We start from the raw sequence: 26,203 nt of genomic DNA on the forward strand, positions 1-26,203 counted from the left end.
CAGTTGTTTTTAACTTGCTGAGCCACAGGTTCTTTCTCTCTTTTTATTAGCTAGAAGGCAAGGCAAATATATGTTAAGTATTTGTCAAGGCTTTTTGAATCTCAGATAAAGGGTATGACTGACTGATGAGAACATAAAGAGTTCGAAATGGCCATATCAGCCTCCCAAAATTCTTTATTAGCAATTTGAATAATTTGCATATATATATATATATATATATACATATATATATATATATATATATATATATGGATCTTTGGTTATTCGGGTTTTTCCCCGCGTAGAACTAAAGGTGTAGGCGCAACGTTTCGACGGAATCCCATCCGTCATCATCAGGCTGGTGGCTTTAGCTTCCTTCTTCTGGGAGAAGCATGTGGCTGTTTGTTCCTCTTTTTTAAACAGCCACATGCTTCTCCCAGAAGAAGGAAGCAGAAGCCACCAGCCTGATGATGACGGATGGGATTCCGTCGAAACGTCGCCCCTACACCTTTAGTTCTACGCGGGGAAAAACCCGAATAACCAAAGATCCACATACGAACACCCGCGAAAACCTCAGAAAACATATATATATTTGCTTTATTCTGTCAAAATTCTATCTATAAGTGAAGAACAATAAAAGAAAGTACTCTTGAGTAACTCTAAGAGGCATCCTTGGTTCTTGGGCCCTGATCATATAGTTCAACTGGTTAGATTGAAAAAGCGTTTTAAACCACAATATGTGGTTTATAAGCAATAGTTCAATATATCAGCATACTAGTTATATCAAAACTGAAGCAAACAGACCAGTTTGTTGAGTTTATATGATATATGAATCCAGCCTTTGCTTGCATTACCACACACAATTAAGAAATAGTTTTAATCAGAATTTATTATTCGTTTATCTGAAAATGATTTAACCAAATAAATTTGCTTTAAAATGAAAGATCACTTTAAATTCTCTGAGAGAAATTACATTTTTTTTTCAGTCTAATTTTAGCAGGGAGATCAGTTTAAATTCTGGGCATTTGGTTGTATGAATAAGTATAGTTAAGTAATAATGGACTGTGTAACATGGATTATGAACAGACTAGAGAGGAGCGTCAAGGAGAATGTTGTAAAGACCCATACAAAAGCCAACATGAATAGGGAATAATGGAGGGGTTTGGGTTTTTTTTTTACACACCTTCATTTTCCATGATACTTAGAGCTACAAATGAGGCAACTATAGTTTAACCAATGTGTGTGCTCAGTTTCTGGTTCAATGTGTGAACCCAGAAATAGTATTAATCAAATAAAGTCTCAGTTTTATTAATCTGAACTGTTAGACAAGCACAGTTTTGCTGGTTCTCTCTTTCTCTTTTAAATACAGACTCACATACTCAATACTTATAATAGTGTAAATTCTCAGGGCCCAGAGTTTTGGAAATAGCTTTTCCCAGTTTTGACATTTTAACTCATATTACTATCTTGCAAATTCTATGTAAATTCAGTCAAGTGCTTTACAAGAAGAAATATTTCTGAAGTATTAAGCAAAATGATGGCAAAATTAGCAATTTTCTAATCTTCATAAAATTATCTTGATTCTTAACAATCGGCAAAATCAGCAGAAAGAGCAATAGTCTGTTGCCCAAAGCACCAAGAACTGTTGGAAGTCAACACCCACCCACCCTCCTAGAGAAGGAAATATTTTGGGGGGATATTAAAAAAAAAAAGGCAGAATATTATGTTTCCTCAAAGAGATAATGGAGAAAAATCTTAGGCAGAAACAGCCCAGTCTCCCCTAAGCAGAAACTCAGCAGGCTAGCTCTGTAGAAATGCAGATTTGATATTCCTATTCAGAAAGACTGGGGCACCTATTCATAAGCAAAATGCCCTCAGCCATGTCCCCAGAGAAGGTTTGAGCTGATGGGGTTAGAAAAGCAAAGACTTCCAAGGACAGAACATGACCTTTAGGATTAATCCACCACCATTAGAATACCAAAAGCGCACGTCAAAGTACATGACATAGGAACATGAACAACCTCAAACAGGAACAACTCCAAACACAAAACCCGCAAAAGGTACAAAAACCCACTCACTCCTAGCTCCATTTTGTCAGCCACCCCTTGCTTAGTTTTGGTTAAAGATAATTACACATCTAGAATTTTGACTTGACTCTTAATTTGATTCTTGCATTGTTATCTTAAAATTTACAGTGTTTTCAGACTAACCTTATATTTTTCCATTGAAACATATATGCTCACTATACACACAAGTATCTGAGTTTATCAAGAAAAAATGAAAGAATATTGTATTAAAACAAGGTGACTTGGCTTCCAACTTTTATGATTAAATGAACTTACACATAACTAGAGCCACCGGGTTTGCTAAACTCTGTTCTTCATTATTAACAGCAATCTTATCATTCAAATTAACACTAGAACTAAATTTATTTTTGTAAATTATTTTTGGGAAGGAAAAGCATAATAATGATTAAGGACTTTAAGATCCTATTTAATGATGAACTCCTTTAGGAACTGTGTACTGGTGTTGTGGAGGCTGGGTTCATATGCTTCACAGCAGATGCCTCAAATGTCTTAATATTGTACAAAATCAGAACAGATGTTTTGTTTTGTTTTTCATGTTTTTCAGATGTTTTAAGCTTCTGTGGACAGAAAGTTTTGCAGTACCATCTCCTTAAGCATCCTCAAGCAACACCCATATATCGTGACTAGTTGGAGACTAGATTTAAAAAAATCTCACTGTGAAAAAGAATCACAATGGGGGGAAAAGGAAGATGGATGGGTTGTGTGTTTGTTTATCAAAATGATATGCTGCTCATCTCACTGTCTCAAGTGAGTCAGGGCACCCACCCACCCTCCTAGAGAAGGAAATATTTTGGGGGATATTTAAAAAAAGGCAGAATATTATGTTTCCTCAAAGAGATAATGGAGAAAAATCTTAGGCAGAAACAGCCCAGTCTCCCCTAAGCAGAAACTCAGCAGGCCAGCTCTGTAGAAATGCAGATTTGATATTCCTATTCAGAAAGACTGGGGCACCTATTCATAAGCAAAATGCCCTCAGCCATGTCCCCAGAGAAGGTTTGAGCTGATGGGGTTAGAAAAGCAAAGACTCCCAAGGACAGATATCAAAAGATTAAAACATTAAAATTAAGATTTGCAATGATTAAATAAAAGATTAAAGCCACGGGCACAGTGAGTCAGGAGATGGACTTTTGTGTATCATTCAGTCAACTACCTCCAGCATAGCATGCCCCAATCGGTCAACCAGCAGAGCCAGGTTTTAAGGCCCTTCCAAAAGGTCAGAAGGCTAGAGGCAGGTCTCATCTCTAGAGGGAAGATGTTCCAAAGGACAGGTGCCATGCCAGAGAAGTCTCTTCTCCTTGACCTCACTAACCAAATTTCCTTGGCTAACCGAGTCCAAACAAGGCCTCTTCTACCAGTGCAAGTAGGACAAACCAATCCCATTGGGGCAGGATGGCTCACCAGATATCCTGGTCCCATGCTATGAAGGACTTTAAAGGTACTAATCAGCAGCTTGAATTGGACACAGAAACAAACTGGCAACCAATGCAGTTTAGTCTGCCACCCTTAGAGCCTCCAGGATTGTCCATGGTTACCAAGCAGATGTTGCTTTAGGTACTTCCCTACTGACCAACTGGGGAGAGAAAAGAGGCAATAGTGAGGCCATTTGCTCTGCATTTTAGGAACTTTAGGATTGGGATATCCATATGTGCAAAGCTAGCACCCACGTTGAGGAAATCAAAGTATTTATGTAGAGTGCCATTGGTATGAAATAAATATTGGGATGGCTGGTCATTTTTTCCAATAAGACACTATTGGACTCCATTAAGGCTCTTTTGTCACACATAATTAGCCCTTTTTTGTATTAATGCTCACCTATTTCTACCTCTGAGGATGATGGGGAAATTTGGGGAAATAAGGGGCTGCATTGTCTTTCTCTTATCTATTCAATCATAATTACATATTATTGTTTCATTTTCTGAAAAGTTCACATTCCTTAGTGTTATTGCAAAAACATTCAGCCATTCAGACAAAAAAGATCCAGCTACTTGAAGATAATTTGGGATTTAAATGAGAATCACTGCAGAACAGAACTTAAGGGGAATGCACACCAGCTTATTATCAGGGCCGTGAACACTGTTTTTCCAGTGAAAGGATCAATCATTTGTCTCAAAAATGATCATACAAAATATAATGTCCAACCTCTTCTCTGTTTAGTATCTTTTCTTGTTGCCTGTTCTTCCAATTCAATTTGTAGTGTATTTTCACCTATTTTCCTTATGCTGAACACCCACAACTGTTCAAAATTAGAACCGATCCCCATGTAAATGAGTTGGTTTAGACTGGGAAGTGGAAACTTTCATTGAAATAGTAACATCTGTTCTAAAAGCACAACATTTTGTGTTTTATTCAGCAGAGATTATCACAAGTACCTGGTTCTAGCTGTGCTCATTTATGGTTGGAACACCATATGGGCATGTATTCGTCCTGGCCCAGTGTATGCTAGCTTAGTGACAAAGTTTATTATGTCCTCGGTCCACATCTCCATGACAAGGTCTGTGCTATTTTTAAAGTCTTACCTCTGCAAAATGGCACTGGGAAATCCCATGTTGCTCCATTTCCAGGACTCATGAAACATGTCAGAACAGCATGGCCTTCTAGGATATAGCCTGCAATGCAACTGTATCGAATTTTATCTCCAATATTGAATCTTGTGCCATGAAGAATGCCTTTAGGTATCTCCCCAGGGTTGCCACAGGTATGGCTGGGTAACACTATTAGGAAGAGAGGGGGCAGGAGAGAGAAAAAGAGAAGGAGTTAGCACAATAAAATGTTCCCAATAAATTTTCATTGACAAGGATTTCTTGTACACGTCTCGTTTTTCTTTGCTTCAGAGCAAATACATTTCAATTAAAATGACAAAAACTCTCATGCCAGATCTAAAGTTGTAATATATAGTTTTCCTGAATTTTATACTTAAAGAAGTATTTTAGTTGTTTCAGCTATTTAATTTACCACCTTTGTACTGCAGCAAGTATACGATTGATGGATTTCTATAAAAATCAATTGGGTTTTGGCCATTTGCTTCAATCTGATATGGCCAGAGTAGAATGCTATTTATCTTAATATGTAACATTTAATAGAGCAGTTTGCAAACAGAATTGCCTAAGAAGATTGACTGGCATATGATGTCAAGTAAGAGATCAGCCTGAAACAAAAATCACCATCAACCATTTAAGTTTCCCCCCATATGAAATGATAGGGATTTGAGAAGGCAGAGGTTTAATTTGGAACTATTTACATGGAAGCTTCAGAGGATTATAGTACTTGACTAACATGTTCAGACCCACAAACTAAGCAGGATTAGGGAATGTGTATATGTGGAAAGAAAAAACAACAACAAAGAAAGCCTACAGTTATTGGCTGGACCACAATATTTTATAGGTTCAATTATAAAATAAGGAGACTTAATTTTTCATCAGACTTTCTATGATGATCTGGAACACAAACATGCCCACATCTAATTATGATTGTTTTATATCGCAACAGAAATGGACTTGATTTTCTTATATATCATGAGTTTCAGTTGGAGAATATTTTTGTTAACAATAACTGGGTTTTCCTTGTTCAGAATCAGATGATCAAGCTTTGTTCTCCTCCCAACCCCAGAAAAGGCCGGTGTCATCTGACATCAATTAAAATCAAAGCACATTAATCAGACTGTATTTCCATGTGCTATGGAAATAAATTATATCAAGTGTCCATGCAAATTTAGCATACTCATTTATTGGTTTACATAAAGCACTTCAGTGATGAATTCAGCTTCCACATGGTTAACACCAACCCAACAGTAGTTTCAGATGATTAGGAAAGATACTTCCCTCAAAAATGTTTAGATATATTAAAGTCCCAGTAGAGTATTTGGGGGAAAAATTTCCTTTCTAAAGAGTGTTTGGCAATCTTAATTTTCTCCTTCTCTGACTCATTTGTTTGCACAATCCCGGTTATCAAATGCACCCCACACATTACTACCCTCTGATCAACCAAACCTATGAAGTCACTTCTCTGTCCTATTACAAGCTTGCAGGTTTGCCCCAAGTTCCCACCAACCCTTCTGCATTATCCTTGGAAGATTGTTTCATTCTAAAAGGATTTTGGGAATTATCAAATATTATAGAAGGAATTAGCAGGCAGAAAATATGAAAGTTAAATTCCAAATCTTTGCATTCTCCAATTCCATAATAGTAATGGGACTAGATTGTCTTGGAAAACCTTTTTTGATTCCTTCTTATGTATTCATTTAAGCATCAGTCGAACAGGAAAATTGCATTTTCTTTGTGAATATTGGAATGAATGAAAAAATGAGATGTTACATCCTTACTTAATTGAAGTTCAATTTTTTTGCATTATTCTATACGAAAGCAAAGGCTGGATGCACATTTCAAGTTTTGCATAATCACAGTAGTCCATAACTGTCAGAAAAATGATATCAATTACTTGCACCACTGTCTATGTAATAATGATTTACCTTTAAATTACAAATGGATTACAAAACAAGATTTTGATATATCTTTCAAATACCACTTTCAGGTTTGCTACCAAAATCCCATGTGAAATTCACATTAACTTCAGAGATTACAACAAGAAAAGAGATGCCGAGCAACATTCTACAACCAGACCATGAAATTGTTTGGGAGAATAAACAAACCAAAACACATTGGCTTGAAATACACAATATAGTAAAACTGGTGGCAGCAGCCTTTGCCTATATTTCAGATCTTATTAGGAAAGCCTAATCTAAAGAGTCAATTTTGAATGCACTCTGCATTAAAAGCATCTGAGGCAAAAATGCCATTATGCCGTATCATAATGCAGCTTTATCACAAGGTTGCTTCTGCAACTACTGTTTGTACAAGTCAGCTCCCAACACCTTTTGCATTCATCATATTGAATGCAGAGCTCATTAATTAAAGAAGCCAGGTCTTTCTATCAAGTATGCCAGTGCTTTTTTTCTAAAAAAAAAAAAAAAAAGTGTCGGAACTCAGAGGTGCTGTAACTGGGAGCGATGCCGGTGTCTTGCTACGGTGTCACCGCCCGTCCTTTGCACCCCTGCCCCTGAGGCTCGGAGCCACATGCCGCGGAGATTCCCCTCCCTGCAGTTGCCACGCCGTGCTGAGCCCCCACCAGGAGCTGCTCCAAACCCCGACCCAGAGCTGTGTTCCTCACGGCAGTGGTCTCCGGCACCAAACAGCCTCTTTCCAACCACATCCAGAAAAATTTGTAACAAACATTAGAATTCTCAAGGCCATGTTTGGTATTTCCCAGCAATCTGTTACTGGAAGGAAAAAGTAATCCCTGCTGTGTTACTGATCCCAGAGAAGCATTTGCATGTAAGCAGGTATCCTTAGGGTGCCATAGTTATGGATGAGAAATATTGGTTGCAAAGTTGGCATTTCTGGATGTAATACAGATATTTTGGACTTATTTTTGTTTCTTTGCATGTTTGATATTTTTTAAAAAGGCATATGCTAGTGACTACACTTATGCACATATGTAACATCTTTTAGGATTCTGCTTGTACAGAATGTGAAAAGTGAAAGATTGTGACTAAACAAAATTTTAATGTAGAGATAATACCACCAGAAATTATTTTAGCCTTTTTAATAAATGTTGTTATTGATGTTAAGCTCACCATGGAAAATATCATATATTGTTATGTATATAGCAGGTTTATTTAAAGTGTTTTAGTTGTAATAAGATGGTTATAGATTCAAAATAGTTTTCAAGAGTGTACAAAAGATACTATTTTTTTTTCTAGCATCAGCTAAATTAGACATATTACATTGAGAAAAATGTTTCTCATTTCTTTCCTGTTACCTTTTGTATTTCATTGCAGAGATGTTAACATAGGAAATAGATTATTTTGTTATCTAATTTTACCTTCCAAAAGACAGAAGCAGATGAAAAATGTGAGGTTCTTTCCTGTTGGCTTTTTTGAATTAGCTCTTTTAGATTCTAAAAGTTTAATTCCTAAAGAAGTAACCTTGTAAATAATTTTAATGTCCTCCTCTAGTGCAGGGTAGGCAACCTTGGCTCTTTTATGACTCAAGGACTTCAACTCCCAGAATTCCTGAGCCAGCATGGCTCAGCTTGGAAACTTCTCTCTTTCCCCTCAGCGTGGCTGGCTCAGGATTTCTGGGAGCTGAAGTCCACGAATCATAAAAAAGAGCCAAGATTGCCTACTCCTAAAGCCAATAGAGGGAGCTTTTTTTTTCTTTTTGCAAAAAAAAAGGTGCTGGAACGCCGTTCTGAGCGTTCTATGAGGAAAAAAAACCTGAAGTATGCCATGAAATAACTTTTTTCTTAACTATTACATGAATTTTTACAGAACTACAAAAGATGAAAAAATGTTATCTTTGGGCAAAACTTGTTTAAACTGTATTTTAACCTGCCCATTCAATCTATATGGAACACTGTTGCTCAAATTTGAAAAATTTAAGAAGCATACTTCTTATAGGGGGAATTTTGGAAGTTGAAGACCACACATCTTTAAATTGCGAAGACTTAAAAACACTGGTATACAGAAAGTATCACTTTAGCATTCACGACTATAATATTTGCCTGAAATTACTGTTGCAAATGGTTACTCTCATTAGTAATAGGAACTGTTATGTCATACCAGCATCATATGTTTCCTACAAGATATTTCCAATAAGCTGTAGACCTATCCCAGTCTGGTTTTCTATTCATTTCCTTTTCACCTTCTTGTTTCCTTGTTGGATTTCCATCAGTCTTCTCCTCACTTCCTGTGCACCATACTTGGTCAAGAGTTACCACCTTCTCAATTCCCTTCCATTAGAGTGGTATCAACTGCATATCTTAGGTTGTTGATATTTCTTCTGGCAATCTTAATTCCAACTTTTGATTCATATAGCCCTGCCTTTCTCATGATGTGCTCTGCATATAAGTTAAGTAGGCAGGGTGACAGTATACAGCCTTGCTGGACTCTTGGGCTCCAAGATCACTGCAGATGGGGACTGTAGCCAAGAAATTAAAAGCCGTTTGCTCCTGGGGAGGAAAGCCATGGCAATCTAGACAGCACACTAAAAAGCAGAGACATCAGCCTGTCAACAAAAGTGCGTATAGTCAAGGCTATGGTCTTCCCAGTTGCAATGTATGGCAGTGAAAGTTGGACCATAAAAATGGCTGAGTGCCAAAGAATTGAGGCCTTTGAACTATGGTGCTGGAGAAGACTCCTGCGAGTCCCTTGGACTGCAAGGCGATCAAACCGGTCAGTCCTAGAGGAGATCAACCCTGACTGCTCTTTAGAAGGCCAGATCCTGAAGCTGAAACTCAAATACTTTGGCCACCTAATGGGAAGGAAGGACTCACTGGAGAAGAGCCTAATGCTGGGAAAGATTGAGGGCAAGAGAAGAAGGGGACGACAGAGAATGAGGTGGCTGGATGGAGTCACTGAAGCAGTAGGCATGAGCTTAAATGGACTCCAGAAGATGGTAGAGGACAGGAAGGCCTGGAGGAACGTTGTCCATAGGGTCAGACACGACTTCGCAGCTAACAACAACAACAATTCCCTTCACTTCTCTTGATACCCCCGGAATGGTGCTCTCAGTGCTTTTCTCCTCATGCATGCAAAAACTATTAGAAACACGATCTTTTAAGTATTGGAATAATAATAATAATAATAATTTTATTTATATATGCAGGTAAAGGAAGAGTGGGAAATTCTTCAAAAGCTCTTTTGATAGAGCAAGCGAGATGGGAGTGTTCACCCATGGATGGAAGACACTGTGGAAGGATCTATCTATGAATCAGGGCAAGTATGAATGTACAGATGAGTTGACATATAAAGTATGTCACAGAAAAGGAAACATTAATATATGGCATAGAGTCTGGTTACGTGAAGGTCCATCTGTCTGCCACAACATCTGCCTGGTTGATTCAATCCTGTAGGGTTGGCATGCTTTGCCTTCCTTTATTTAAGGAAGGTGTCTCAGAAGGAATAGGGACGCGATTGCTCAGTGGGTTAGAATGCTGAGCTTGTCAATCAGAAGGTCAGCAGTTTGGCAGGTCGAATCCCGAGTGCCGCGTAACAGAGTGAGTGCCTGTTACTCGTCCCAGCTTCTGCCAACCTAGCAGTTCGAAAGCACGTAAAAATGCAAGTAGAAAAATAGGTACTACTATGGTGGGAAGGTAACAGCATTCCGTGTGCCTTTGGCGTCTAGTCATGCTGGTCACATGACCATGGAGACATCCTCGGACAAGTGCTGGCTCTTCGGCTTTGAAACGGAGATGAGCACCGGCCCCTAGAGTTGGAAATGACTAGCACGCATGTGCGGGGGAACCTTTACCTTTACGTCAGAAGGATGCCTTCTCTGGAAAAAGATGCCCCCAAGATTTGGTGGTCACCACTCTGCTGTTGTTTAAAAGAGCTGTGAGCTCTTTATGAAGGTCTCTAGTGAAAGAGCACGAGATCCTTCACTTCATCACATTTGCCACCTTTTATCTTTTGTTTTATTTATTTTATTGTATTTTCTTTGTCTGATGTGAGTTGCCCAGAATTGTTGATAGTTGGGTGGCATGCAAGTTTAAATCCTCTTCCTCCTCCTCCTCCTCCTCCTCCTCCTCCTCCATCATCAACACCATCAAACATCAACTTCTGCCTATCCCAGATCTTTGGGAAAGTTTTGAAAGTGGATAAAAATGCCAGATCCAGTCTAACCAACTGGCAGACTGTGAGACCAGCCACAATAATAATAAACTGTCTCTCTCCAACACTCACTATCTCACTTTAAATCATCTCTCTCATACTTTTTCTTTTTTTTTCTTTTTTAGATTCTTTACAAGAGAAAAGGAGAGATAAAATGATGGATATCTTACTCTGATCCCTGATTGATTGTTCCCATATGAACACAGCTGTTGACAGGGGGGAAAAACCCTCTATCTGACAAAGTTTAAGGCTAGACAGCATGAAAGATTTTAAGTTTAATTTAAAAAATGGAATTTTTCACATGATACAATTACCTGTCAAGATCAAACATGATTAGTTTATTTAACTGCTTTTCAGAAAACACTGAAACAATACTTAAGTTGGTATGCAGGACCAGCTGTTCAATCTCAATTTGAAATAAAAATGTATTATGATGTACACATCATACAGCTGTTCAGCACAGGCAAATATTTCATTGCCCAAGCCACACCTGATTCACCGCATAAGTACATTTCAATAGATTTAACTCAATTGAATTCCAGTAGAATTTTAGAGGTATGCAATATAGGTTGAGATTTATTAAATAATAAAAAGAGATTTTTTGGAAGAACTTTGAAGATTTATTGCAGGCACAGACCTCACCTGTCCTCTATTTAAACATGCAATTTCTTTAGGAAAAAATATGATTTATTCATTCTTCTCAATGAAATGAAAGCATTTTATGGCAGTGATTTTCTGCTGTGAAATAAGTTGTTTAATGGTGCTTTCTCTTTATTATCTTTAATGCAGCATATATCTTTAAAATCCTGAATTATAAAGTAATTTTGAATTAATAAAAATGGTTAAGATAGTATTTCAAGCCAAAATAAGAAAGGAATCCTATATAAAAATACTGTATATTTGAAAATTATGAATAGTTCAAGCACAGGCACATTTTAGTCCATAATGTGTTTTACTGGTTCCTCCGTAATTGTAACCTCAAAGATCACAACTAACTGGCCTTGGAAACATGAAGATCCCCAACCTGACAGTTTTTTTCCCTTTTAATAACCCTGTAATCCCTTTATTCAGGGTGGAGTTGGGGTAACTGAATGGAGCTTGAGTATTTACTGGCCAGATGCCCTTCCTGATGCCTATGCAGAGTTTGCAACAGTTACTCATTGTGCCCAGAGAGAGAAATATCTGCTGCCAACTAGGATCGAATTCAAAGCCTTCTGATGTAAGCCACCATGCCACTACCATCCCCAACCTAACAGTAACCTTGAGATTTCAAGATAATAATCTTTTATGGATCTGACCATAGATGTATTCAATCCCCTTTTATTATGGGAATTGCTTAGAAAAATCCAAGTTACTGGGTTTTACCACTTCTTGCAATAACTAGTTAACTATGAATTCCATGAAGTAATTTACGTTGTTCCAAATCTACATCCCAACAACTTCATTTCTCTAAAGAAACTGGATATTACTGAATAATGCTTGTTCTTCTATGTGCTTCATTTAAACTATCATCATATCTTGACTGCAAACATCTGGCACTGGATGGCAGTAAAGAGCTGTCCAGCCTCTAATTTCCTGGATCTCCACAATCTCTTTTTAAAAAACTGGTATCACATTGGCTACCGTCCAGTCCTTTGGCACTGAGCCCAACCTGAGAGACAAGTTACATATTTTTGCTAGAGGTCAATAATCTTACACTTGAGATCTTTAAGAACTCTCCAGTGGATGGCATCAGGTCGGCAAAAATGTCCTGGAATATTTCCTCTAATTTGCTTTACAGTCTTTTTACCAATTCACTCCCTGAGAAGTCACGACAGGCTCGGGAATCTTCCTTACCGGTGAGGGAGAAAACAGAGGGGCAGAGAAGCCCTTCTATTTCTCTGCAATCTCTATTTCTCCTCCTCTATTACATCCCTTTTGCTCCTTTGTTTTTAATGGCCCAAGTATTTTCTCTAATTGGTTTTCTTATTTGAATTTGCTCAGATAAATTCTTTATATTTGAGGGGGTCCTTGGAGCTCTCCGAGCTTGGTTGTTTTCTTGCAGATGTTTCATTTCCCAAACTAGGTTACATCATTAAAAAGGTAAGGGTTCCCTGTCAATTGTGTCTGACTGTCGAGTGCAATGCTCATCTCTCTTTCTTAGCTGAGGGAGCCAGCATTGTCCAGAGACAATTTCCATAGTCATGTGGCCAGCATGGCTCTATGCCAAAGGTACACGGAACATTGTTACCGTCCTACAAAAGTGGTACCTAGATATCTACTTGCATTTGCATGCTTTCAAACTGCTAGTGGGGCAGGAGACCAAAGCAAAGGTGATGTCAAAGCAGAAAGTGTGGATGCTCTAACAGGAGGACAGGAGATCTTAACTTCTTTTTTTACATCTGTTTTCTCTCAGAAGGGAAACGGAGCTAAGAGAGACTGTAACCACAGGTTGTCCTCAACTTACAAGCGTTCATTTAGTGATTGTTCAAAATTACAACAGCACTAAAAGAAAGTGACTTATGATTGTTTTTTCACACTTACAACCATTGCAGCATCCCCACGGTCACATGATCAAGATTCAAACACTTGGCAACTGACTCATATTTATGATAGTTGCATTTCCTGGAGTCATGTGATCACCTTTTGCAACCATCTGGCAAGCAAAGTTAATGGAGAAGCCAGATTCACTTAACAACTCTGTTACTAACATAACACATGCAGTGATTCAGTTAAGAAGTGTGAGAAGAAAGGTCATAAAAATGGGGCAAGATTTGTTTAACTGTCTTGCTTAGCAACAAACATTGTGGGCTCGTTTCTGTTCATTAGTCAAGGGCTACCTGTATTTTAAGCTAATCCAGGTCTCCAGGGCAAGATGATAACATGCCAAGATAGTGAAGGAAATAGTGGAGATGATCACAGAACTGCCTTCAAGAATAATGAGAAATCCTGGCCAAATGCTCGAAGACCGGAGGAGAACAAACACTGTTTCCATCTTCCAAAAGGAGGACAATAACATGAAAAACCACAGATAGGTCAGGTTGACATATGCATTGAGCATGGTCTTCAAACATATTATCATGTAGGTGAGCATTTGGATAAAGATGCCAAAGGAGCCAGGACAAGGTGGCCACAAACAATTCTGTTGTGATTCAGGGTCAGCCTGTGGGTTCGGCAGTTGGGTTGGACGACTCAGAGGAGGAGGGGGGTGTTGAAGAGCTTGCTGAGGGGGTTGGAGAGCTTGCTGATGAGAGCCCTCAGCCAGGCCCCTCCCACCTGGTCACGACACAGACCCAGCTGTGTGAGCCTGACAGCGTGGATGAAGATGACCCACAGCTGGCCCTGTTCAAGGACGCCCGACACAGGAGGCAGTCAATCAGGAGTAAACAGAGGAAGGCAATGGGGCACCTCAGAAGGAGGCAGAGAGAAGCCACACCCTGAACTGTATAAAAGGGGAATGCGTGGGAGGGCTGGTTTGCTGAAGGCAACCGCTTGAATAGCTCCTGTTTCATGGTTCGTGTCTTGTTTGCTTTTGTGTCCATAAATTTGGTAGGCTTAGTTCCAGCCTCTTGCCTTCTTGTAAAAGGGGTTGTCCCTGCCTTTTCTGCAGGGCCGGTAGCAGGCTGGTACAGAACAAATTCATGCCAAACTACTGTAACCTTTTTTTCTTTGAGAAAGCTATTGGCCAAATAGATAGGCCATGGACAGTGTACTTTCGCCTTCACCAAAGTCTTTCATGGAAAAATAGAATGATATTACAGTTAGAGGAATAGAAGCTGAATCACCAGAGGGAAGGACTGCCCTAGAATGACACAAGGATCTATCCTGGATCCAGTGCTTTTCACCAAGGGTAGCAATCATTTGGACCAAGGAATTATGGGCTTGTTTAGTGAGTCTGTAGGACACACAAAGCTGGGAAGGATGTATAAAACTTTAGAATAGCGACAAAGTACTCAAAGAGATCTAGAAAGGTGTCTCAACAGTGGGCCGAAATCAATATGAATGGTAGATTGAAATAGGATAGAATTGATACTGCCACATATAGGAAGGGGTGCTTAATCCTTCTCTAGATTAGTTGAACACAGATCAGTCAAATATATTAATCTTCTATGCCCATAGGGGTACTCTAAACAAGATACCTTGTGTTGGGGGGGACTAAATTGCCTCAGTACACCTACTGATTCCCATTTAGAGCAGGTTGCTATGTATTAACCCTAGAGTAAAAGGCACATTATATTCAGTGGTGGGATTCAGCTGGTTCGCACCACTTCAGCAGAACCGGTAGCTAATTTTTTGTTGCCCAGGCCCAGAATGGACTTCCGGAAGCGGCATCCACACAGAGAACTGATTGTTCACATATTTGAATCCCACCACTGATTATATTATATAGGGCAGTTACATGTTACATATTGATTGGATTGTGCAGCATGCAACCTAAGCAAATATGGCCTAGGCCATTTCAGTGTCCAGGGCATAAAATTCTAAAGCAGAGTATGAAGACTCCAGTAGTAGAGAATAAATGAAATATGACTGAAGGAACAATGGTACTTTACTGAGGTTGTTTGGTTGCTGCTGTGCTGCTATAAAATTCTAATACAGTAGTCCCCAACTTATGATCCCAATTGAGCCCCAAATTTGCCTTGCTAATCAAGGCAGTTGTTAAGTGAGTTTTGGCCCACTTTCTGACCTTGTTGAGTTAATCACTGAAGTTAAGTGAATCACATGGTCATTAGCTTCCGCCACTGACTTTACGCGCCACAAGCCAGCTGGCTAGAATACAAATGGTGATCACATGACCCCAGGACAGTGCAAGTGTCATAAATACACGATGGTTGCCAACTAGCCAAATTTTTGATCACATGACCATGGAGATGCTGTGACGGTTGTAAGTGTGAAAGCCAGTCATAAGTCATTTTTTTGCAATGCCACTGTAACTTCAAATGGTCACTAAATGAATGGTTGTAAGTCAAGTACTACCTGTAGGTAACCACTGCAAGCTAAAATATGCATCTGCATTTTGTCACATCAATAGCCCAAGACGATTTTGCTTTTGTTCAACTGTTCTGACACTGTTCTGCAACTGTCATCAACATATATTTTGTTTGCAGAATTTCAAATCTTTTTTTCCCCAATCACAAAATAAACTGGTGAAAGTCCATGATTAAATAAAAATAAAACAGTAGGACATATTTACAATATCACTCCTATTATTAACCCCAACCTAATCTAGATAGTCTGCTCACTCTAAAAAGACCTTTGATATAGAATGTAGTCTTATTGGTGATAAATTTTGTTCCCTACAAAAAATAGGACAATTTCTCCTGGATGCCGCAGTACTTTTTACTTTTCCAATAAGAATCTTAGTAAACAGTCCATTTCACAGAATGCGGTTTGCAATCAAAGAAGATACAGTATGTAAAATATCTTCAACAGCTGATGCACTACAGATACACAATTCTTCTGCAAATGGAACTCCATGAAACTTCTCATACCTTACCAAACAATCTAGTTGCTCAAAACAAGCTTTAAGAAAAAAAAATATTGAGGTATATAAATACTTTTCTAACTGGAGGCTGATTTGTGCTGAGTCAGCCACTTCAAAGACTTAACAAGTTTAAGGGATGTAATTATCATATATATCAAATCTGAAAACCACCCCATCTCACTCACAGAGCAGCTCTTGGGAGATGTCACTTGAAAGTTAGGCAGCCAAAGTGTGAGGAGGCCTATTATGCTACTGCTCTTTAGCTTGAGCAATCTATCTGGGTCCATATATAAAATGTTCAGCCAGCAGTTGAATACTTTAATTTCTGCATGACTTTGAACAGGTGTTATATTCAACCCTGCCCTTACGGCTGGAGTTGATTTAGACGTGTATCCACCCCCAAGATGCATTTCAGGAAAGTGAACTATATCATTTCAGTCACCAGAAGCCAAGGTCGGGTAAGAAAATACACTAGACTAAACAAGTAGTAATTGCTTCTAATACAAGCACCATACTAACTTAGCACTAATTTATTAGCTTGGTACAAGAAAAAAATGTTGAATGATTCATGATTTTAGGATCTGCACATCAATCTCTACTTCACTTTCAAGAAAAAAAAAGAGAGATTCTGTCCTTTCTTTATTTGTTTTACACTATTATGGACACAAATAATGTTACCAGTGCTTTATTGATGATGTTTTATATTTCTAAATAATTTTAATTTGGAACATAATCAATATTGTTATTTTAGATTCCAGATGGTTTTAATCAAGGTAAATAAAATCTAATTCTTGAAACATTAAATCAATTATAGATTTTTTTAAAAAAAATCTATAAAAACTATTATTTTTGAACACAAATAAAATATTTTGTGAAGCACAGCAGATTCTTTATCAGCTTATCTTTGAACTCCTATCATATTACAACATGCAGTGAAAACCAGCAGGACATGGGGTTATTTCAACCAAACATGACACTTGATTTCACAACTGCTTTGACAAGTATTGATTTTAAGGTTTACCTTCATCTTCAATATAACACATAGAGTTGTAGAGACAGGCTGCAAGTGGCTTGAAAATTCTTCCTTGAATAATTAAACCTCATGCTACAAAACATCACAACATCTGTTGTTCATATTGACATGCCTTTAAACCCCCACATTTTTCTAAATTTAACAATCATTTCTATAAGTGAATTCTTTATTTTGGTTGGAAGTGAATCCTACGTGCTAAGTTTCTTGATGTATTTTCTTAAAGCTCAACGTAAAAAGTACCGTATCCTTAATATCTGGAGGTTATGGGTAAAAGATCAAAGTCGTATGTATACTGTAGACTTTTTTTTTTTGTTCTTTGGTTAATGGATCTTTTGGTTTGCTTAAGGTGTTTTCAGACAGTTGTGTTTGTTGTGTGCTACAGTGATGTCAAACGGCTGTAGTAGTTTGTTGTTTCAGATATGTTTTTGCTGCACGGGATTATTATTTCACATCTTGGGAAGATTTGCAATAATAAAGCATGCATAGAACATAACAGTGCTAAGAGGTTTCTAAATGATATATTCATCCTTTTGTTTTGAGGTTTCTATCACAACTTCACCAGAATTTTAAGTTGATTCCCTAAAGAAATGTAATGCAAACTACACCAAACTTTTGAAAGGCAATGAAACTTTCAGTGCATTAACAAAATCAAAGAAGTACACTCTGCACTCACTTTCTAGAACAAAAGATCCTATAAATAAATTATCTCAGAAGATGGATATGTATTATCATAGAGCATAAAAGTTGGAGAGTTCTTATTAAATATCCAGTTTTCAAAGAGAATTTCAATGTCAGGAAATGATTGTACAATATAATTATATGAAATCACCAATCAAAGTCATCTTTGACAATACCTAAGCCAGTTTTTTCTTTAAAATATTTAGCAAACCTTTGATTTGTATTACATTTCTGTACCTTTATTGCTTTATATTTTCTAGATATAAATATCTAGATTGATTTTATAGACTGAAAAGTGGCTAGAGGAATCCACCTAAGCATTATTCTTTCAACTGTCTATGAAATATTGATGCTAATGTCTCATAAGCCCTGGCAGGAATGCAATGTGCTTTTTATATTAATTTGCATAATGTTACCCTTGTTGCTTTATAATATTATTCTTATTAGTATTACCCTTAGCTGTTACTCCAACCTAATTTAATTATTCTTCCTCTTACATGCTGACACATTCTTTTTAAAGATAAAGTAAATCAGAATGATGGAGGCAAACATACACATTTTTCTAGAATGTTGCACAAAATCATGTGCAAAATCATGTACATTCCTATTTGTTTTAGCCTAAAGCCTTTTTACAGTATTGAACTAGCCATAAATGGATCAGATTACAAAACTGGCAGTTTTATATAAATAATGTGGCATAAAGTAAATGAATATTTTTGAATATTTACTCAGAAAGCACACTCTAAGAATGATTTTTCTGAACTGTATTTTACCAGCACATTACTAAACTTCTCAGGCAACCCTGCTTGAAGAAAGACTTGCAAGAACTAAGAATTATTTTATTAAATATATCACCTAATCAACTGCTTCATTCATTTAAATCTTAGGTGGCTGGATCATTCGTCTTGCAATAAAACAAGCAAAAGACTTGACAAAATATTGATAAAAGATTTCAATATTTACAGAATATAGCAGTAACAGTCTTCAGGAAGATATTTACAGTATTATAATATCTTGAAACAGAGGTTTCTTGTAGATGACATCACATATGTCATGATACAAACTATGTAATTTGTATCAATTGCATTGTGATGTTATAATGTCACTGGAATATGGTTGTTCACATTTGTATATTCCGCATGGGCAGAAAGTAGCAATATTTTCAAATATTTTACATAGTGATCTAGTTCATAAAAGGTGATAAATCATGGTTTATTTAACCATTGTTCAGTGAATAATGTATAACTGATGGGACACTGACACTCTGCTAAGCTTTAAAATTTACTACAGTTGACAAAATACTGTAGTTCAAATACAAAAATGTTTGTTATGTGCAGAAACAGGAAAGGGAAAGGCATCTCTATACAAGTGGAAGATGTTTAACTTTACTCTTTTTTCACTTGGTTAACATGGAACTTAGATGTATCTAAACTGAAGGGAAACTTGGTCTCATACTGATGTTAGAACTGAAAAAGCTTCTGGGATGAGAAGCAAAATGTTTTCAAAGGAAAAACAACAACAACAACAACAAGAAAGTCCAGTTGCATTTGGGACAAACATGACCTGGATCAGGGGTGTCAAACTGCCGGCCGCAGGCTGGATGCGTCATGCCAAAACTATGCCCACCCCATTGCCGGCAATGGAAAAAAAGTTGTGATACATTGCAACACATCACATTACATTGCGAGTTTGACACCCCCGACCTAAATGATGGAGATTCTCAATAGACATACTGATGACACCTATTTGTGTATTTTCTCATGATAGCTTGTTTTCCCAAACAGCATTATGTAATATTCCCTGCATTTTCTGAAGATCTTATTTCCAGAGGTGGAGAACCCAAGGCCTTCTCTCAGTCAGCATAGTCAGCTGTGAAGAATGCTGGGAAATGTAGTTCAGCAATCTCTAGAAGACTACACCACTTCTCCACACTCGTTTTCACTGGCTTGGAGATACAAATGCTTTTGGTGCACTGGGAGAGAGTGCTGGTGAAATGATGGCTCTGCTGTGATTCTCCCACAGCAGATTAATATTGAAAGGCACTACCAGAGGAAGGAGAGAAACATGTCCATTGAAGCCTAGTGATAAGACACCGCACGATTGACAATGGTGTCTAACAGTTAAATCAATCTACTTTTCTGACACTCAGATGGGTTAGACAACAGGCATGAACATTTTTGCAGAAGGACTATGAGCTCAATTCAATTTGCCATTCAGGGCATATTGATTGATTGATTAAATTTATATATCACCCCACTCCCAGTTTGAGGTTTTGGGTGGCATTCTTGTCATGAAAGTTGTTCACGTTAAGTTTGCATATGGCTCCATTTAATAAATGGGGTCTCCCGAGTCTTCTGTAAAACTGTCTAGAACCTGAAGCTCACCCACCTCAGCACTAAGTAAACATCTGTGATCATTGCTGGCCTTCAGGATTTATCTCGCCCAACATCATTAGGTGGACACTTCACTACAGGTAGTCCTTGACTTAAACTATTCATTTAGTGACCATTCAAAGTCACAACAGCACTGGAAAAAGTGACTTATGACTGTTTTTCACACTTACGACCATTGCAGCATCTCCATGATCACGTGATCAAAATTCAGACACTTGGCAGTTAACTCATATTTATGACAGTTGCAGAGTCCCAAGGTCACGGGATCACCTCTTGCGACATTCTGACAACCAAAGTCAACGGGAAAGCCAGATTCACTTAACAACCATGTTACTAACTTAACAATTTCAGTGCTTCACTTAACAACTGTGGTAAGAAAGATTGTAAAATGAGGTAGAACTCACTTAACAACTCTTTCACTTAGCAATATAAACTTTGGCTCAGTTGTAGTCGTAAATCGAGGACCACCTGTATTAATAAGTTGTAGCAAAACTCCTATTGCTTAATAAATAATATATCAAACAGCATTAGCTTTTAAGAATGTAATCATACACAGTATAATGTCAGTAGAGAAAATACCCTCAATGGGATTAACTTCTGCCACCTGTTCGGTGAATTCAGAACAGCATCAACGGTTCCAAACTCTCTCCATCTTTTAATGAGAGGAACATAATTCTATCCCTGCAATAATAGAAACTATTACTTTTACTTCAGAATAAAATGCATCTCAAGAGCTATGAAAAAGGAGCACAAACTTCAGATAAGCCAATAATGATGTGTTTCCTGCACTTAATAGAAGCTATTTTTAAAGCTACAAATTAACTTTACTTAAAGTGAAGTAGAGTGGGAGGATTGTTTTTTCCAAAAAGAACATTATTTAGAAAAGCAATATTCTGTTCTTTAATAAAAGACTGTGGCTCATATTTTCACAAGCTCTTGTTGCTTTTGGTATATTAAAAATTAAAACATCAGGTTGTTTTAATCCTAGTATACAGTAATCTCTTTTCTAAGTAAGCTATTTTCCTTTTGATGCATGACAAAGATTCTTTTATTCTTTAAATTCTACTTAGCTGTTTCTTTAAAATGTTGTTTTATCATTTGTATTACACATCTTATAAATACACTTAAACATTCATTTACTACAAGTTATACATGTCAATATCTGTATACTGTACACAGCCAGATAAATGTATATCAACACACACACATATATAGATGCATGTGCACACTGTTGTTGAAACCTTTTATTGAAGAGTGCCATAAATATATTTCAAGTAAGGAAATTTGTTTTAGGATTAGGAGGTAATATTCCAGGGCCAAAATTCCAAATTCTGTTAAACATTTGGAATCCTACAGTCTATAAAATGGGCATCTCCACATGAATGGCATGGATTACAAGGGCTTTTGAAAATAAAGGAAAAAAATGTCTCAACTAGATGCATGGACTTAATGGAGCATCCAGATTTTATGTCTCTTTCAACAGAAGAGGTATAATAATTGAAAAGTCAATATTACACAGAAACAAGTTAAACATTAGAATTAAACTCATGGGATTGATGAACTGCCTTATACTATTCTATAAATATAGATTACAACAATGAAATAACACATAATCATAAAAGAGAAATGCAATTTCTACTTTGGATCCTTTATGATTTGCCAGAAATTCAGCCCAGTGGAACTACCAGCCCTAGATAAACCATATCTGATCAACTTTAGGAAACGTATGCAGTGATCATAAACTGACTTCATCAGAAGATGTCTTAAAATGTTGTAGTATTATTATTATTTTTATCCAGGAACCCAAGTGTATAGTCCAGACTATAAGACATAACAATTGCTGTGAAACACTCTTTGTAGCCTGAATCCAAAATGCTGCATAACCCTTGTATATGTTGTGGTTATTTCCCAGAGGGTTTTGCAAATAAGTCAAATAATATCCACTACAGGGATATTATGAAGCTGACAAACGAAACAGAAGTACTTTCTATTTATCCCCCTTCCAAATTATTCTGCTAAAAGAAGAAGGAGATTTTCAAGGAGATCATCAGGAATCCCTTGAAGCTCCAATCTTCATTGACAGAGAACCAAAGAAATTATGGAATGAAGTTAAATGATAAGTCAAAATAATCAAATAACTGATGAGTCAAAATAATCAACATATTATCCTATTCTACACTGAAATAACTTGAACAGTAAACTAAGAGCCCTGTCTATTTGCTTTATAAAACAGTCCCTTTTTGTCAATATCTTTTGAATTTCTTTTCCATAGCTGAAGAAATGGAGTTAGAAAACTTATGTTTCCATAGTCACTACCTGCAGAATGAGATCCATCTTTCATTCTTGATGGGTTGGGATGTTTGCATTTTAAAAGGTAAAGTTTCCCCCACACATGCGTGCTAGTCATTTCCAACTCTAGGGGCCAGTGCTCATCTCCGTTTCAAAGCCAAAGAGGCAGCGTTTGTCCGAGGATGTCTCCGTGGTCATGTGGCTGGCATGACTAGACACCAAAGGCACACAGAACGCTGGCTACAATACTTGCAAAATATTACTTTTTCAGCTCTTTCTTGCTTTACAAGTGTTTATCCAACTGTAACTGTCAGTCTCTCTAAGGATGTATGAAATTGGGTTGGTTTGCACTGGCATCAAAACCATTGGCAGGAGAAAAGCAACCGACCTTACATTTTAGCACATTTCTCTCCTTGTGACAGATATTTCAATTTCAACATGTACACAAATAATCAAGGACAATTGATTTTTTTAATGCATATTTTTATAAAGTGGATAACAAATATCTAGCCTCAGGCTAGGAACCATAAATGTCAACATTGAACAAATATAATCCCGAGAATGTTCAAGTGTAAAACCCTGAGAGGTTAAGGCAGAAACTTTTCTGCCTGTGCTTTATCTAATTGCTTCCAAAACATTTGCCTTGTGATATTTCAGGCTTCTGCTATATTCTACTTTAGAAATACATTTGCAAAAGAAGCTGTAATCTTGTCCCATCCTATCTAGAAGTAAACCTGACTGAATTTAATTGGTTTTACTTCTGAGGGAATATTTATAGAACTTTGGGATGAATCAAGACAGAAAATGGCTGAATGTGGATCAGCCACAAAAGTTATCCTTGTTTTTCCACCTTATGCCATCGCTCTGCTAAATGCCTAATTGCCACAGTACTGTCTTATGCCTAAGGATATTTACCTATGCAGTAGGTTGTATTGCTATTATCCTGAAACAAAGGGATAAGATGAACCCAGTGGTTTATTTCAAAACAGTGTTAAGCTAACTGCACTGGCTGCATAATATGCAAAGTCTAAAAAAAAAAAAAAACAAACAAAACACATTTTGATGTAGTATGATGTGTGAATCAGGCTAAAGTCTATTCCATAGACAAACGACTAATGTAAATGTGAAATCTATGCATTATAATTCAATTTCAACACTGCTGCTTTCTTCACCTAAGGCATTCTGTTACAAACGAAATTAAAGTTAGATCTGTTATTTTTACCTAAAAATGGACAATTGCCATTTTAACCATTAGGATTAATTTAGGGTTATTCCAATAATGCTCCTATTTCAGAGAAAATGAGTAAGGCTTCAAAAACTTAGACCATCCTACAAATCTTTTGCTAAGTTAAACTTGACTTTGAGCTCTGAAAACAAAGGTAAAGTCTTTTTTTTGCCAGTAATAGCTATTCCCAGTACTGGGATATATGGGTAATAAAATATTATATTTTAAGCATTAGTGAAGCATTAATCATTTAAGCACTGTTAATATGTCTGCGAGTATGAATGTTTAAAAATTTTGGGGGGAGGGTTCTAGTGATGCATTCAGTCATGAATTAATCTGATTCTGAGAGAATGAGACAGTTAATTTGTGTTTATTATTTGCTTTGAAGGATAAATTTTGTATAACTATTTGCACACTAGGGGGTACAATCCATTCATGTATATTGATGTTTTTGCATTACCAAGCTGTTTCCAAATATGCAAATAACAGTTTAACACATTTGGATATTTTTTTTTAAAAAAGAAAGGAATGCAAAATATAGTCATAAAACTTTGCTAGGAAAAAATATGCAGAAATGTGCAAATATCTGACATAATTAGATTACAAAGGATGTTCTGTATCCTGTAGAACTATTAAATGGGGATGAAACAAAATGGCATTGCATACAGAGAACAGATACACAACTACCTTGTTGATTTTAATCTTAGAAAGAAAAGTAAAATATTGAAAGTTGCAGTGTCCCTACAGTCACATGAACATGATTTAGGTATTTGGCAACCAATGTAGATTTACAACACTCCCAGTATCCCAAAATCACATTCACAGCCAGGTTCTGATGAGCAAAGTCAGTGGGTAAGCTGGTAGGAAGCTGCAAATCATGGTCACCTGACATCTCACTTAATGACAATGGGTAATTCATTTATAACCACAGCCATTTGTGACTTTTCTTGACAATGTTGCCAATGGATTTTCCAGTCTCAGTTTTGATTGGTGAGGACAACCACACATACATATGTGTGTTTGTATGTATGCATGTATGTATGAATGGAATACAGACATATCTATATCTGAATCTATATCTATAACTGCATCTATGTAATCCATTCATATATATATATATATATTATATATATATATATATATATATATATATATATATATATATATATATATATATGTGTGTGTGTGTGTGTGTGTGTGTGTGTGTGTGTGTATGTATATATGTACACATACACACACACACACATATATATATACATATATATATATACACATATACATATATATATACATACACACACACACACACACACACACATATGTTAAATGCTTGTTAACTATTTAGATTACCTTGCTAGGCCCCAAATATGGGACAAATCTTTATTTCCTGTTTCGGCCTAACCGAAGGCCATCCACAGGCAGTAGTCACAACAGTGACAGCCCATATTTGTGTAAATTTTTAGATTGCTAACAAAGAATTAAAGAATTAAATATATGTAAATTATTCAAATTTCTAATAATTTACACAAATAATGAGCTGTCATAAGTTGACTATATCCTGTGGATAGCCTTGGGTTAGGCAAAAACAGGAAAGAAAGAGTTAATTAGCAAGGTGTATTAAAAAAAAAGCCTTGACAAATACTTAACGTATATATATGTGTATATATATATATATATATATACACACACACACACACACACACACATATATATATATTTCCTGTTTTTGCCTAACCCAAGGCTATCCACAGGATATAGTCAACTTATGACAGCTCATTATTTGTGTAAATTATTAGCAATTTGAATAATGTTAAATGTTTGTTAAGTATTTAGATTACCTTGCTAGGCCCCAAACATGGGACAAATCTTTATTTCCTGTTTCAGCCTAACCCAAGGCCATCCGCAGGCAGTGGTCGCAGTAGTGACAGCTCATATTTGTGTAAATTTAACAATCCAAAAAATTTACACACACACACACACACATATATACAATGGATCCCACTTGATAAAAAGTGTCCACAAAAGAGACCTAAAACAAGATGGATCAATAACATCAGCAAGTATTGGAAGCCCAATCGGCAAAAGAAAACTCAGGACTGTATAGATTGGAAACACGAGAAAGAGGATTTCATCCTGCAGTGGATAGACAAAGTCAAGGGAACAACTGGTCCATTAATGGGAGAAAGTGGGAAGAAGATGACAAGCAAAGGGAGAAAGCAGAACTGCTTTTTGCACCTGTCTTTACGCAAAAGGAAAAAACAGTCAAACCTGTAAAATCAGATTAAAAACACAAGTTAAAATAGGCAAGAAAGTGGTAAGTGAGTACCTGTCTACCCTAGATGAGTTCAAATTACCAGGACCAGATGGATTACACCCCAAGGTTCTCAAGG

The 26,203-nt window shown here is 36.9% G+C and overlaps 1 protein-coding gene across 1 annotated transcript in view; it reads right to left on the bottom strand.

Annotated features, from left to right (window-relative positions):
* Positions 1-26,203, bottom strand: part of CSMD1 (CUB and Sushi multiple domains 1) — a gene marked incomplete at its 5' end in the record, with an annotated part of 1,150,904 nt that overhangs the window by 554,241 nt on the left and 570,460 nt on the right. Inside the window, one exon of the mRNA XM_081335496.1 lies at positions 4,583-4,777. Within this exon, the coding sequence (XP_081191622.1) occupies positions 4,583-4,777 (195 nt within the window). The remainder of the gene's footprint in view (positions 1-4,582; positions 4,778-26,203) is intronic.

This window comes from Vipera berus, assembly GCF_964194415.1.
Source record: "Vipera berus genome assembly, chromosome: 1".
Classification (NCBI taxonomy): Eukaryota; Metazoa; Chordata; class Lepidosauria; order Squamata; family Viperidae; genus Vipera; species Vipera berus.